The sequence below is a fragment of the Glycine soja genome, chromosome 20, assembly GCF_004193775.1.
Source record: "Glycine soja cultivar W05 chromosome 20, ASM419377v2, whole genome shotgun sequence".
NCBI classification, from domain to species: domain Eukaryota; kingdom Viridiplantae; phylum Streptophyta; class Magnoliopsida; order Fabales; family Fabaceae; genus Glycine; species Glycine soja.
Genome location: NC_041021.1, coordinates 382,311 through 399,259, shown reverse-complemented (window position 1 = coordinate 399,259; position 16,949 = coordinate 382,311). Strand labels below are relative to the sequence as shown.

The window sequence follows — 16,949 nt, the reverse complement described above, 5'->3', positions numbered from 1 at the left end:
TATCAACAGAAATAAAGTCTCAACCACAAATAATTACAGGGTAGCAATTTGCTTCAGCTATTAAATTTAATAAATTTCATTGAAAATATGATGAATGCCAAATATTTCAATAAACCAATTTGTTAAAACTTTACCAATGAAATAAATATATGCAATTGTTGCTTCCAAAGATACAACTATCTTTGAAATGATTTTGGCAGTTCCAAAATGATTTGCACAGGCTACACAAGATGATATAGCTTACTTTTTGTGCAGCTTCTGTGGTTGCAAACTCAACATGTCCATGGCCTTTAAACCGCCCGTTATGATCTGTATGTAGGCGGATATCAACAATTTCTCCACAATTTTTGAAAAGAAACTCCCTGGACAATATCGAAATTAAAAAAACAGTACACAAAATAATCAAAAACCACCAGCATGAAAAATAATACATACATATCATCCTTCTCCATACTGTATGCCAAGTTTGAAGCATATATTGTCTTTGAAGTAGCACTTAGGTCTTTGCAGTTAGCAATTATTTTTGACTGCAAAATTCCAGGAAACAATATATTATATGACAGATTTGATAGTTTACATTGCAGGGAGAGGGGATACTGTTCAGTTATAGCTTTCTTTCTGATGGAGGCTGCACCAATCATCTCCATATCCTTAACCTCTTTCACTCAAGTCAATTACTCTCATTTTATAAGAACCAAATTAGAGGTTTGGTTTGGCCCTTTTTTATAAGAATTAATCTACAATGTCTGCTACATTAATTATTTTTTTACAAAAATACCCTTAATTATTAGTCATTTCTCTGAGTTCAATAAATAGTAGGTGGGGTGCAATAATGTCTTAGGCTCTTTGGTGTCTAACCTTGTATAGACTATAGAGAGAATTTTTGAAATTTTACTTCACCTCTTCACATACATTGCCAGTAAAAATTAAAGCAATAAATATATTACTTATTAGAGAGATTGATAGAATTGAAGTCAATAAAAATATTTGAAAAAAAAGAAAACAAGTATGTCTCATTAATGTTAAGGGTAACTTTTAAAGAACATGTAAATTTAGGAAAAATTTAATGTTACTACCTAAAATACCTAATTTTCTCAATCCTTGTGAATTAGTTAATTGGGTAACGACTGAAGGGAGTATATACTTCAAAGTCAAGTAGAAATTATGATATTTTAGGAATGTATGGAGAGAATACAAAGAAAAGAGATTAATGAATAATATTTACTTGCGTATTGTGTTGTATTATAATTTATAATAAGATAATGTGATGATAAAACCTAAAACACTCACCCCTATTCATACTAATAATCCAAACTAAATAAGAAAACTAATCATAAAATATTAGAAATCATGAAGCTATGGAATTACATTAACTAATCCCAAGATATAATTTCTAAGATACTCTACAACATTTTAAGATATAATATTCCTCAGCAAATGGCATCCTATATGTATCTTTGTAGTACCTCTGGTACTATCCATATCTAATATATGAATACTTTTGGCCGTTCAAAAAAAAAAAATATTGATGTTACGAGGCATTCAAACAAGTCATGGAACAAATGAAGTTTCAGCAGCCCTAGGTATATGCATTATGAAATGTTTACACTTTTTGGACAAGTTCTGGAGGCTTTTACCTCAGTTTCTTGTTCCCAGTCCCCTGAAATCTCTGAAGCTTTCACAGGCTGAGTTCTTTCACTCCTTTGAAATGAGTGACTCAAGTTGCTAGAATTAACATGGAAGCTGCAAAGAGAAGTGCTCATAATGCAACATATTGAAAAGAGCCAACATAAGAGATTATAGGCTCATTTATTTGTGCTTTGAAAATAATGTACTTTTAAGGGTTAATTGTATTTTAGTCCCTAAACTTTCTCAAAATTAAGTTTTTAGTCCCTTGAACAAAAGTTTGACCGGTCAAAGTCCCTAATCTTTCCTCCCGTTACTACTTTTGGTCCCTGCAATTAACTTTCACCATTAAATGATGACATGGTGTTAATTTTATTAATATTTTATTACGTTTTGAGACAGCTTGTTTTCTGGCAGTTTAAAACCGCCAAAAATTGGTACACTCCTCTAATCACTAATACCTTAACCCCCAAATTTCTCACACTCATGACCTACAAGCCCAAACCCAACCCTCTTTGATTTTGTTTCTCCAAACCCCAGCACTTCGAAACCTAAACGGCAATCATTGAACCAGATCCGCACTGCCTGGATTCTACCTCTGCAACATTTCTTAAACATCGCGGCCCCCATGATTTCAGTTGACCTGCGACGCAAAACGCAGCCACAACGAGCATCGGAACCCGAAGGCCATGAGATCCACCCCAAAGCGTTCGTCGCCTCCAATCCGGGTCACTGGGGGTGAAATCCACACAAAAGAAGGAAGCGATGAATGTTTCAGAACACGTGGAGAGGGATGACAGCACTGCACGATTGCGGTGATTCCGGTTTGAATCAAATCTTTTTTTTTTATCAACAAAATTAATGTATTATATATATATATATATATATATATATAGAATTAAACAGTACCAGAGGTACTGATACAAAAGAGCTATACAGTCCTTATATCTAGAAACCAGCAATGAATGGTATTCTAGATACTAGGAGAACATCTAGTTTGTTCTATTTGTATCACCCATTACATATACAAAACCTTGTCTAATATTGCTTGACCATTGATTTTGCGTGTTAATGGTTACAAATTCTGGTTCGATGGTTTCAACGGTGGTCCGTCGACGATCTCAGAGCGCCAAATTTGTTTCATTGAAAATTTTCCCCATGCAGCTTTTTAACTCATCGGTAGTGGAATAGGAGACAACTCCATAGAATAGAGCAAGCAAAAGTACTTTGAGTCTCTATCTCAGTCATTGAATTTCCCTTTCATTTAATTAATCTTTGAAAGTAAATGAAAGACAAAATTTTCATTGTAACTGGAAAAATTTCCACAAACTTTGCCAGCATACATAGGAATAGGAATAGGAATTTTTCATTTAGAATCACTCACAATCTTCATAACCAATTTCACTTTCATTTTCCTTTTCCTTTTGGATTAGAAAATATTTTAATGTGTGCGTGAATTGGAATTTGTTGATTGATTGTGTTGTGATTTGCAATTTGAAAAGGTTATGAAGCGGAATGGTTCTAACTTGCCGAAGAAGGGAGCAGCAATTTTTGGCAGTTTTTAAACTACCAAAAAATGGTTTCAAAGACTATTGTGAAGCATTTTCTGGCAGTTTAGAACTGCCAAAAAATGAGCCTCCACAAAACATAAAAAAATATTTAAAGCATTAATGCCATGTCATCATTTAATGGTGAAAATTAATGGCAAGGACCAAAAGTGGCAACAGAATGAAAGATTAGGAACTTTTACATGTCAAACTTTTGTCCGGGGACTAAAAACAGAATTCTGAAAAAGTTAAGAGACTAAAAACATAATTAATCCTTTTTTTAATAATAAAAATGTTTAAAAAATGATAATAATTAGATAAGCTTATGACAAAAGAAACTGTTTTAATGTTTTTCTCAGGTGATAGAAAAAGTAGTTTATGAAACAAATTTTAGAAAAATGTCAAGAGTGTGCCTTGTTTTTTTAAGCTTATCCAAGTAACAAAAAGTATATTCATAACTAGACACGGCAATATTTGCAAATGCATGGGAACAATAAAAAAATGTTCGTCAATTCAAATTGAGAATGTTTTTGTAAGAAATTTCAATTAATGTTATTGGGTGGGAAATTTGCCACCAGACAGTAAAAAGAAGGATGCTCTGGAACAATTTTACTAGACTCGTAAATTACCTTCTATTGGCAGTATGCTTATGCTTTTGTGGAGCTAAAACAACTCTGATGCGGCATCTTAACAATTCTGTATAATTTAACTGAAGAGCCTGTGATTACAAAAGCAATAATTGATTCTCAGGTGAATGTCTTCACTCAGAACAGGGGTTCAACATTTTTTTTTTTTTGAAAGGCAGAAAATATATATATATATTAATAAGAAAAAACTACAGTACCAGGGGTACTGATGATAAACATACAAAGGCAGCTGTGCTGCCAGCCTCCCAAAAAGAGAACAAAAACCCTTCACAAAGCCCAACTACAAGGTATGACACCTGATTAATCAAAGGCCTCCATTAGATGGGATGACCAGTGATTAAAAGGGATATTAAAACCTTTAACTCTAGCTTTAGACCAGGACCAAGCCAAAAATAAGGCATCATCCATAACTTTGGAATTAATAAAAGGAATGCCCTGAAAAATGAGTAAATTCCTATGCTTCCAGATGGCAGAAGTTAATGCAATCCACCATCCACACCATCTATTCTGATTTCTTCCTGCAACCAAACCTTCACACCATAGACTGAAATGACTTGTTGGGGAAGAAGGGAGAGCTCCGAAAGTCTGAATCCACCTCAAAGATTCCCACCACAGGCCAACAGTGTATCTGCAATGGAAAAAAAGATGTCCTGCCTCCTCCTGCTCACTGTGACAGAGGGGGCAGGTAAGATCCTGCAACTCCACATTTCTTCTATGCAGATTAGCTCTAGTAGGGAGCCTATCTTTGATGAGCCTCCAGGTGAAGATGGCCGCCTTTGGGGGTATCTTCAATTTCCAAACAAGCTGGAAATTTATCCCATCTAAAGCAGTACTGTTTTGACTTGATAGAAGCCTATAAGCAGACCTAGTAGAGTATAGCCCACTAGGATCAGCTTTCCACAGCAACTTATCTTTCAAGTGATTCTGAAGAGTATAAGCAGTGATGTCTTCCATAAAAGCCACAGCTACACCCTCCTCATGCTCGAAGAGATGTCTCCTCCATTTCAAATCCCATCTCCAAATATTCTGTGAGAAGCTACCCATGGTGGAGATAAAATCATTCTGCTGCTTACTAATCGAAAAGAGCTGAGAGTATTTCTGTTGCAGAGTGCTTTCCTCCCCCAACCACCTATCTTTCCAAAATCTGATTTTATCCCCACAACCAGCCTTCCATGCCATATTCTGATGGATAATCTTGAAATCATTGTGCTGATATAATCTCCTAAGGTCTTTCCACCAGTGAGAATCCCAGCAATGAACTTTGCCATTCTGCAATGCTGACCACCCCCCATATTTGGAATTAAGAACCCTAACCCAGGGCTGATTCTGATTAGAATATAATTCCCATATCCATCTTCCCATCAGGGCAGCATTGAACTTGACCAGGTTCTTAATACCCAGGCCCCCTTCCCTTTTGTTGAGGCAAATGTTATCCCATTTAACCCAAGGGATCTTCTTTTGGTCAAGGTCTCCACCCCACATGAAATTTCTCTGAAGAGAGACCAGTCTATCAGCTATTCTTTGAGGAATTTTAAAGAAGGAGAGGAGATAGATTGGTAAAGCGTTTAGAACAGAGTTTATCAAGGTAACCCTGCCTGCCAGCATAGAACAGGGGTTCAACATAATAGCAGAGATGAGGACAAGGCATAGCAACACATGCCGTACAAACTATATGTGTGTATAAATATAAATATATATATATATATATATATATATATATATATATATATATATATATATATATATCAGTACAAGTAGTACTAAAATCTGTACATCCCAGTGTGCAAGTTATCAGTGTAAGATTATGGTATGGAAATATGCTATGGATATTAGAATACCATAATCCCCATCCGTGAGCACACTGGAATACCCATTACAAAAAGTATCTATGGCCTAGTCCCTCCCTTGTACAAGAATACAGATTTAATATTACTGGCCCAAAAGTGGAAAGGCAGCTCAAAATCATTATTTAAATATCTAAGCCACATCCAGCAGAAGAAAATTGCATCTTCCATCAATTTCTGTCCATTAAACTCCTCACTTGAGAAAACAATTCTGTTTCTAAGATTCCAAATGCACCATGTGAGGGCAACCCACCAAATCCGCCATCTGTTATGGACTATTCTTGGTGCCTTACAATAAGAGTGCTGTAAAAAGTGTTCCTTTGGTGATGCAGGGAACACTGTTACAACTTCTATCCATGCAAGACTCTCCCACCATAAAGGGATTATTCTTTGGCAGCCAAAAAAAGTGTGGGACGTTTCCTCTCATGACTCGAACAAAACGGGCAGTAGTAATCATCTAGCTGCACATTCCTTCTCCTTAGGTTTGCTCTTGTTGGCAGTCTATACCTCACCAGCCTCCAAACAAAGCAACCTTGCTTGGAATTTTCACTTTTCAGATGAGTGTGAATGCTCCGTCATCGTTTTCATCCACCACCACTTCATTAAGCAAATGATATCCACTTCCCACTGAGTACAGCCCATTCACATCCCCCTTCCAAATCCATCTATCTTGTTGATTAGGCTGAATCCTCAACTCCTCAATGTTCTCCATAAAGCTAGCTTCTATTTCCATCTACCCTTCCAACATCATCCTCCGCCACTCAAAATTTCATTCCCACGATTCCCCCACCTCAACGCCCATCTGCTGAATAGTGTGGTGTTGCTGTTGAAATATACAGTAAAGTCTCTGGTACTTTTCCATCAAAAGACAGCCCCTCCTCCCTCCACCTATCTTCCCAAAACTTTACTTGCAATCCACAACCTATTTTCCACTTCAAACCTTCATTGAGCCACCCACCTTCCTCCTCCAAGCCACACACAAAACACAAGTCCCACCACCATATCGACTCCTTGTGATTCCTCCTCGCCTCATCTAAATTCCTCCATCCCCCATACTTTGACTCCAAAACCTTTGCCCATAAAGTGCCAGTATGATGAAACAGGTTCCAACGTCATTTACCGACTATTTCTCGGTTAAAAGAAGCAAGATCCCGCACCCCTAGACCACCTTTATCCTTAGGGAGACATACTGTGTCCCACTTCACCCACACCAGCTTCCTCTGCCCTTCTCTATCACCCCAAAGAAACGATCATTGTAGCCGCACCAACCTATCCACCACCTTCTTAAGTAACCTGAAAAAGGAAAAGAAGAAAATAGGTATTGAGTTAAGGACTGACTTTATCCAAGTCACCCTTCCCCCGAAAGATAAGTTTCTTTGTTTCCACTTTGAAAGTTTTCTCTTACACTTAGAGATAATCGGATCACATATCTCACTACGCCTTGGGTGTGCCCCTATGGGGATTCCCAGGTAAGAAAAAGGCAATGACAAGAGTCTACAATTAAGGTATCCCATGGCGGATCTTTTTTTTTTTTGGTCGGCAAAAGTAGATATATTATATATATTAATGAAAGCAGTACAAGTGGTACTGATTTACAAACAGCCTAGCATCAACGAGAGCAGACCTATGGTTAGCTAATACAATATACAGAATAAGTATTAGAGAACCAAAGATCTGACCATTAGCTAGGTAACCACCCACCCTCAAAACTGTACATTTTATATACTATTCCCCCGAGTACAAAAAACATCCCTGATACTGCTAGAGCACAAGTGAAATGAGATATCAAATCCTCTTTCCAGGTTTTTAAACCAGGTCCAGCAGAAGAATAATGCATCCTCCATCAATTTATGACCATTCAAGCTTTCATTTAGGAATACAATCCTATTCCTATGATGCCAAGTACACCAAGTGAGTGCGATCCACCAACTCTGCCATCGTTGACCCCTAAAACCATCAGAATTACAATTAGAAAATTGAAGCAAATGGTTTTTCAGAGTTTCTGAAAATGCCCCCATAGTATTTATCCACGACATCGACTCCCACCACAACGGCAAGACTTTATCACAACTGAAAAATAAATGAGATGCATCCTCCTCATGACTTCTGCAAAAAGGGCAAATGCATACTCCCGTGGCAGACCTGACCCATTGATCTGGTCTCCAAATACCCCAAAACTGCTCTTAGCAAAATTTATTTTCAAACCCGACACCAACTCAAAGCTCCTTAACATTGCTTTGATTGCCTTCACATTAGACATAGTCGCTTCACCAAAAAATACCGTATCATCAGCATATTGGAGAATACTGATTTCCACCCCATTTCTGCCAACTAAGAAGCCTTGGAATAGATTTTTCTATTGTGCCTCCCTCATCAAGCCCGTCAGGCCTTCAGCAACAATGTTAAATAAAAAGGGGACTAGTGGATCCCCTTACCTGAGCTTCTTTGAGGAGAGAACCCATCAGTGGGACATCCATTCACCAAGACTGAGATAGAAGAAGACTTCAAACACCCAGTAGTCCACATCACCCATTTCTCGCAAAAACCCCATCCGTCTCAGCATATAAATGAGGAAATCCCAACATACAAAGTCATATGCTTTTTCATAGTTAACTTTAAAGACCAGACAACTTTTCTTCCCTTTTTTGCTTTATCAAAAAGCTCATTAGCAACCACCACGCTGTGCAAAAGATGTCTTCCCTCTATAAAGGCACTCTGACGTTCATCAATGATGGTGGCCATGATCTTCTTTAGCCTTTTGGTCAGGATCTTCGCGACAATCTTATAAATACAACCTATCAAAGATATAGGTATGTAGTCGTTTAAATTTAAAGGATCCCAAACCTTTGGAATCAAAGCCAAGAAGGATGCGTTACTGCCTTTTGGGAAGCACCCATTTGCATGGAATTTGTCCAAAAAGCGCAAGACATCCATTTTCATTCCGTCCCAAAATTCCTTAATGAACTTAAAATTTAGTCCATCAAGTCCTAGACTCTTGGAACTTCCACATTCCCACACCGCTACCTTTACCTCATCCTCCTCAAATCTGGCCACCAATTTTACATTTTTATCCTAATTAATGGTCTTGAATTCTACACCATCCAGCCTTGGTTTCTCAAATGATGATTCTTCAAACCTTTTCATAAAGAATTGTTTGGCTTCCTCCCTTACTCCGTTTGGCTCCTCTACCCAACACCCGCCAATGAAAATCCCTCTCAACATGTTTTTACGCCGTTTCCAATTGACTAGCATGTGGTAGAATCTAGAATTACAGTCCCCCTCTTTCAACCACTTTGTTCTTGCTTTTTGCCTCAAAATGGATTCTTTTGAGTGTACTATCACCCAAAATTCTTCCTGTAGCTCCTTCCTCAACCGAATTTCCTCCTAAGTCAAATCTCTTCCCTCCCCTTTCTTTTCCAGCTCATTGAGTTTTTGCTCTGCCCTCTTTAGCTTTTGCTGAATATCCACAAACTGCTTTCTATTCCACACTTTAAATCTCTGTTTTAACATCTTCAGTTTTTCTTTTAATACAAAACCTCCCCACCCTTGTACTAAGCTTTGACTCCAACAATCTGAATTGTCTTCCTAAAGGATTTATCTTGTAACCAGCAGTCTAGGGTCTTGAATGGCTTCAGACTCCAATCAGCAATAATTGATTTCAGCAGAATTGGACAGTGGTTTGAGTAATTCCTATCCAGTATGAATTGTGTACTTCCACTCCATTTAGAGAACCATTCAACAGATACAAGAATTCTATCCAGCCGGCTTTTAGCTGTCCCGTTTGGCCTATACCAAGTAAATTTGCGACCTACACTTGGCACATGCTCAACTTCTAAATCCACTATCCAATCATTAAATTCTGTCACGATCCCCCCTCCTTGCTCTCTTTGGCCAACCCCCACTCATTCTGACAGTCTCCTTACACGGTTGAAATCGCCAACTATACACCACAATTTGATATGACTTGAACTTCTTAATTGTCTAATCAGATTCCACAGGTTTCTTTTCAGATTTGCATCACAAGGGGAATATATATTGACAATTGTGATTTTTTCGCCATCACCTTTCCAAGTACCTTCTAGTAAAATAAATCCACTGCCAACAGCCTCCTTCTCTAGCACAAAAGATGATTCGCTCCATACATATAAGATGCCATCAGCACTGTTCTCTGCTGGATTAGCTTCCCATTTCACCTCTGAATCCTCCCACAGAACTTGGCACATAGTTTCATCCACCATTTCCTTCTTAGATTCCTATAGAGATAGCATATCCACTTGCTCTTTTATCACCAATTTCCTTACTGCTCCCCATTTTAAACTCCTCCCCAAACCACTAATGTTGTAGGTAATTATCTTCATTAATTACCCTCCCTTTCACCCAGCTTCTCAAATTCAGACTTGTCTCTTCCATCTAAAACAACCATTTTGGACAACAATCCATTTTCGTCCTTCCCACAGCTAGTTCCCATGTTTTTAGCCAATTCCCATGTGCATGCAGCATCCATCACTGCATCACAACTTCTCGGGCTCTTGTATATTGAGCTTGAAGTTGATCCTTCAATATACGCCCCTTTCGCATTAGCTTCCCACATGGCCACTTCTTTAAGGCCACGTCCTCCATCTAGAGTAGGAGAAGCAGGCCTTAAAACATTTGTTGGTCTAGCATCAGCACAGCCAATGTCTTTATGGAAGCTGGTGTCTTCATAATTTTCTTTTTCTTCTCCCACCACACCAGGCTCATTTCCCCCTTTGTATTTTCTTGTCCTCATGTAAACTTTCCATACTGACTGAGGCCCATTAGACTTTAGACCCAAGCTCAGTTCTTCCATTTTGTCTTGGACAGCCACGTCCTCTTCTAAGGGGACGTGTTCTGAGTTGGTGTCTTTTCCAGAAGTGGGTGACTGGACACCCCCCTTTGCTCCCTTTAATTCAAAATTTCCTGACTTATGTGGGTCCCCCTTAAAATCATTTTACCTTTTTTTTATCAGCAAAAGTAATATATATATATATATATATATATATATATATATATAAATGAGTACCAGTGGTACTAAAAGTACAAGATAATATGAAGTAGACTAGTGGTTCCACTGGTCAAGCTGTTTTCAGACTGATATGGTCCACACAATTCAACATGTATACAGCAACAATACCCCACATCTAGTGTGCCCTCCTAATCTACAGAAAAACCTACTGTTAGATTGCTAGACCAATAGTTCAAGTGCATTGTAAAGTCTTTCTCCGATGCTCATAGCCATGTCCATAGCAGAAACAATGCATCATCCATCAGCTTACTAGCGTTGAATGATTCATTCATGAAGATGATCTTATTCCTATGCTGCCAAATTGTCCATGTTAGAGCTACCCACCAACACTTCCACCTGTTGTGTTTTTTCCCACCATTCATCCCGTTTTCGTGCTGCAAAAAGTGGTGCCTCGGAATTATAGGATAGGCCCCCAAGGTTCCGGTCCACGATAGGGATTCCCATCATAAAGCTTGTGATTTGCTGCAGTCAAAAAATAAATGGGCTGCGTCCTCCTCCTGATTTCTACAAAAAGGGCATATGCTGTCGTTTATCTCTATTTGCCTCCTTCGCAGATTAGACTTAGTCAGAAATCAATCATTGATTAACCTCCAAGCAAAGATTGAAGCTTTAGCTAGGATTTTTAGTTTCCATAGGTCCTGAAGCGCTCCATCCAGATTTGCCTCCACTAAACTTTCTTGCAGCAAGTTATAGGCCCTCCTTGTAGAGTAATATCCGTTAGGCTCAGATTTCCACATCCAACAATCTGTTGTATGTTGCTGGATTGCAATCTGTGAGATGTCTTCCATAAAACCTACAGCCGATGCGATTTCATTATCAAACAAAGGCCTTCTCCATCAAAGGTTCCATTCCCATGCTGAGTCATTGAAACTTCCCACTTGCTGGATGAGTTTATGTTGCTGGAGAGATATCCGATACAGCCTTGGGTATTTCAGCTTTAGTGCTTCAACATGTCCAGACCAGCAATCCTCCCAAAATTTGATTTTATCCCCACACCCCACCCTCCATGTTGTTCCATCTTGGAGAACAGCATTCAGCTGTTGATCATGGATCACCTCCATTAGATCTTGCCACCATACTGACTCATTGTTCCCTCTTATACCGTCCACCAGTGATCTCCATCCACCGTACTTGGAATCCAATATCCTGGACCATAACTTGTTGCTTTGTTGAAGCATATCCCACCTCCACTTTCCAAGTAGTGCTTTGTTGAAGGCCCTTATGTCTTTTATGCCCAAACCCCCTTTTTCTTTTGGAAGGCAAACTGTTTTCTATTTCACCCATGCTATCTTTCGTTGCTCCGATCCACCTCCCCATAAGAAACTATGCTGGAGTCCGATCAACCTGCTATTTTTCCGGGCAACCTGAAAAAAGAGAGAAAATAAATAGGGATAGAGGATAGGGTAGACTGTATAAGGGTCACTCTCCCCCCGAAAGATAGGTGTCTTTGTTTCCATCTAGCTAATTTTCTCTCACACTTTCTAATGACCGGATCCCACAGCTCACAAAACCTTGGGTTTGCCCCAATGGGAATACCCCTTAAAATCATTACCTACTTCCTTTTCCTTTCCATTACTTTGTCTATGAAAAGGTAGTTCATCTTCTCCCCTCACTTTCTGTATACTGTTGTCATTGTCAGCCCTCCTTTCGTTTACCATAGCTGAACCCTCTAGGCCAACGCCAAAAGCATCACTGACAATTATCAAGCTTCCCTCCTGTTGTGCAAGTCCACGTGTTTCAATGGACCCTTCCATGAACGAATCCTAGACCATGGTAGCTTGGTTGACTAAGGTCAATGTGGGTCAGGCCACCACCAACGGTCAAAGGATCTCTGTCACCGCCATCTCTGTTGTTCACGCCACCATCACCTTCTTCCTTTGCTGCTGGTCTCCGCTCAACGGCAGCCACCACTCTCCAATCTTCCTCTGCCATCATCCACCATGGTTTTTCGCCATCAAAACTGCGAGCAAATAGATGCAGCATCTAGCTTGATCTTGCTTTCACCGGAAGAGATCTCCTCCGATGAGTCCAAGGAGGTCAGTCTTCCATGTGCATTTCCGGGAGCTGTAACAAGTTTCCTCCACAATCTTCACAACATACTCTTCTCCATTGATATTCACTGTAACCGAATGGTTAATGAACAGAGCACAAGGTGTCTTGACATATGCGTATATATAATATATACATATATGTATGTATCAACTTACATGTGTGTGTGTGTGTGTGTGTGTGTACACCCAACCATACACAGACATATATATACATACATATGCATGTATCTAAGAAACCCTGGAAATATCAATGTCAACCCTCCATCAATAAGAAACCATGTTGAAAAGGAAAAACAGAAGGAACAGATTTGGTGAATACCATGTGTCTAAAATACACAGCGGTGACTTTATTATATAGTCTCAAAATAATCCATACAATTGATTATAGGAGATTCTGTTCCTATAAATTATATATTGTTTCCGTTATAAAATAAATACAGAATATTTAAAATTGATTCTCAACAGGTACAATACATTTTTACAAAACAGATCAGGAGGCACTTCTTTTCCACTGCATAGTCATGCACCTCCCCTCCCATCCACAATACAATGATATTCACACATGAACCAAATATACGCACAATTATAATGCCAATCCAGTACCACACCTACAAAAATTGCAAGTTTTAGCAATATCAACAACAATAAAGCCTCAACCACAGCTAAGTACAGGGAGGCAATTTGCCTCAGGAATCAAATTCATTGAAAACACTAGGAATGAGAAAAATATTTCAAAAAATCAAAATATTAAAATGTTATCCTTGAAAAGTAAATGGAACTGTTTCTTGCAAAGGTACAACTATCCTTGAAAAGCTTTTGGCAGTTCTAGAACTATTTGCACAAACCACACAAGATCACAGCTTACTTTTTGTGCTGCTTCTGCTGTTGCAAACTCAACATGTCCAAAGCCTCTAAACCTCCCTTCAGCATCTGTATGTAGACGAACATCAACAACTTCTCCACACGGTTTGAAAAGATTTTCCCTGAATAATTTTTAAATTAGAAAAACAGAACAGAAAATAATCAACAAGCACCTGCATGAAAAATAATACATACAAATCAGCTCGTTCCACACTGTATGACAAGTTTCTAGTTACTATTGTCTTCGATCCAGCATTTCGTTCATTTGGTGTAGATAGCATTTTAGGCTGCAAAATTTAAGGAAATAACATGTTATATGACAGATTTGATATTGTTCAATTACAGTAGCAGTACCAACCATCTCCACATCCCTAACATCTTTCACACAAGTCAACTATGTATTCCAATAACTCGTAACAACAGAACTTTTAGCATATCTAAGGAAATTCATTATGAAATAATTACATTTTCTTGAGGAGCTTTAGAGTCTTTTTCCTCAATTCCTTTCTCACTGTTCTCTGAACTTTTTACAGGCTGCAATGAAAAAGAAAGGTGATAAGATATTTAACTTTTAAAATAAACAATTATATGTACAATGTCCAAGATTGTCATATTTGTAACCATGTGGCTTTTCAATAACATCAGAGCCAGTGTCATCACTTTCATTGTCATCATCTGAACTATTACTAAAAGAATCATTTTCAACATTTTTTAAATCATCTTGTTGAGCATTTAATGCAAGCATTCATCTTCAGAACAGAATAAGATTGAAAAGCAATTAAAAGATATGCAGAAATAATGAAATGCCATTACATATATAGTGGGTAAAAGTTGGTCCAGTGAGCAATTTATTTACCAAAACTTGCATCTTCTCTTGTGTTCCTTCACTACATTCTTCAGAATTATAACCCTCATCAATATCCATATTCCCCTGAAATTGACACATGATATAAACTTTGTCAAACTCAACATAATCAGTTTATCTACTAGATAAGGCAAAACAAGGCATCAAATAGACCATTTGTCATCCTGTAAAGAATCCCTGCCAACAACCTAGTCTTGGTGAAGCCATATTTGTTCAGTCAAATTGGATCACACATATGAATACCATACAAACTAAATTAATCTATTATTCTTTCTAACTGAATTACAAATTCTTAGAATTTGGTCTTAGGGCTTAACTTAGCCCCACAAAACTGGCTTGTAAGATGAGGACTACCCAAACTTTATAAGCTCTATTTAAGCAAAATATCTCTACCCTTAAAGATGTAATTAAGACAGCCTCCAAAGAGGCTGCAACTAAGGCTGACTCGGGGTGACCACAATTAAGGCGGCTTTCCAACACAAATGAACAGAGTAATTCATTTGCCAAGAATTAACCAATGCTCCTTAATTCATATATTGTAGTAAAAGAACCAACCAATGACAGAGAAATCAATCACTCAGTTTGTGATGCCTTCATCAAAGCTTCTGTAAGAATCAAGACCATAGTTATACTCTCGAGAAATTTGAGTTGATTAAAATTTCTTCTTTCTAGCATTAGGTCGATCCTCTTAGGATTTTGGTGCTCAAAAACAATAACAAGAAATCATAGCCACACAACCAAAGTATTCCAACCATCAAAAAAGCAACTGTTGTTGATTTAAAAGTGCTCAATAGTTGCATCTTTGTGAGAAATTCATTTACTCACTGCATCCTCCTCAGAACCATCAGCCAATGACTCCAAAGAACTGGAACAGTTAGCACTATCAGGTTTTCCTTTCTTCTCCTGTTTACTGAGGGAGTCTTTTTTAGCTTCAGAATTCTAGCCCAAAACAAAAATAAAACACAAACAGGGAAAATAAAAAAATCATTATACCTATACTGGCACAAAATTAAAGTCTATCATGCATCAAATAAAATCCTAATACTCATGTCGAATAAATACCTTATCTGGTTCAAAATCTGCGAAGGAATCATCTGAAACAATTTCATCCATAATCCTTTGCTCCTCTGCAACCTCATCTCTCTTCTGCTTCTTTGCAGTCACTTGCTGCTCATCTTCATTCTCACCCTCTCTCTTCCCTGCACAAATTTTAACAATTTGAAAATGAAAAACAACTAAACAGTAAACAAACTAAGCCCTAAGAGAAGAATCTATAAAATGAAAGCAAAATGCTATTAGAAAGTGTAAAAATGTAAATTAAAGATGAGAAAACACTGAACACTGAAACAAAACAATACCAATTCGGAGAGGGGGCACAGCAGTAGCACCAGCCTACAAAACAATGAAAAAAAGTATAGTTTAGTAATCGCAATCCTCTATGAGAAAGAATTCCCCAAAAAATAAACAAATTGACAGTCAGCGAAACAGACTTTGGGATCTGATTTATTGCCCATCAGGAATTTTACGTTGCAGATCAAAATGACAGGAACAGAATGATAAGAGCCACTTTCAGGGGTTTGGTTGGCTACTAGGGTCTTGGCCTCCTGGACAAAACAAACAATGCACTCCAATGCTACACGGATAAGAGATACTTTTATAGGTTGTATTGGGTATTGGGGTTTTGGCCTCCAGGGAAAAACAAGCAACACACTCCGATGCTACACAGTGCATGTCGTTATCCAATTGGCTGAGCTGGCAAATTGCAAACTGGAAAATACTACACATTAAAAGATTTTAAGATTAGAATTGGTTTGATTTAAAAATACTTTTCTAAATTGAAATAAATTTCATTGCATTTAAGTTTTAATTTTATTTGAATTGATGATATTGTATTTATTTATTTATTCATTAGACTATTATAATTACAAATATGAAAGTTGAAGTATTAAAACACATTTTAATTATAAATATTAATTTATGCATTTATTCAAATCTCAATTTTATCAAATCAAATAAATCATTTATAACTTGTGATTCCAAAAGTAATTTAAGACTTTTGTACTCATGTGTTCAAAATATATATCTTATAATAATTTCTATCTTTATCATTCGATGCAAGATGTGAAGCATAGGTTTAGGAAAAAAAAATTATTTTGCATGTAACATAAAAAATAATACCTCAAAACAATACATCATAAAATTATGGAATGAATGTTTCAATTAATGATATTGGTTCTAATAATGTTGGGACAAAACTAAATAAGAATATTCTGAAAGAACTTTGAACAACTATGGAAAATATAATATAATAAAATCTTATAATATATTTTTTCTTTATTTTGTAATTATATGCATTATATTACTATGCCTCTCAACTTCACAATTCATATTGGCTAGCATATAAATTTAAGCTAACAAAATGAGATAAACAAATTTTTCATTCAATTCGTCATAATGATGTCTT

At 37.4% G+C, this 16,949-nt stretch overlaps 1 protein-coding gene across 23 annotated transcripts in view; it reads right to left on the bottom strand.

Moving 5' to 3' along the window:
- Positions 1-16,949, bottom strand: part of LOC114403614 (protein gar2-like) — a 51,393-nt gene that overhangs the window by 24,244 nt on the left and 10,200 nt on the right. For 12 of the 23 annotated variants that reach the window (XM_028366661.1, XM_028366669.1, XM_028366667.1 and 9 more), the window contains 11 exons: positions 15,844-15,877; positions 15,548-15,684; positions 15,311-15,424; positions 14,477-14,551; positions 14,086-14,154; positions 13,816-13,907; positions 13,625-13,742; positions 3,803-3,891; positions 1,638-1,743; positions 436-527; positions 245-362 (listed from right to left, as the gene is read on the bottom strand). In XM_028366661.1, coding sequence (XP_028222462.1) covers positions 245-362; positions 436-527; positions 1,638-1,743; positions 3,803-3,891; positions 13,625-13,742; positions 13,816-13,907; positions 14,086-14,154; positions 14,477-14,551; positions 15,311-15,424; positions 15,548-15,684; positions 15,844-15,877 — 1,044 coding nt within the window. Of the gene's footprint in view, positions 1-244; positions 363-435; positions 528-1,637; positions 1,744-3,802; positions 3,892-13,624; positions 13,743-13,815; positions 13,908-14,085; positions 14,155-14,476; positions 14,552-15,310; positions 15,425-15,547; positions 15,685-15,843; positions 15,878-15,975; positions 16,263-16,949 lie in introns of all 23 variants that reach the window. The other 11 variants (XM_028366675.1, XM_028366679.1, XM_028366673.1 and 8 more) reach the window with 2 other exon arrangements.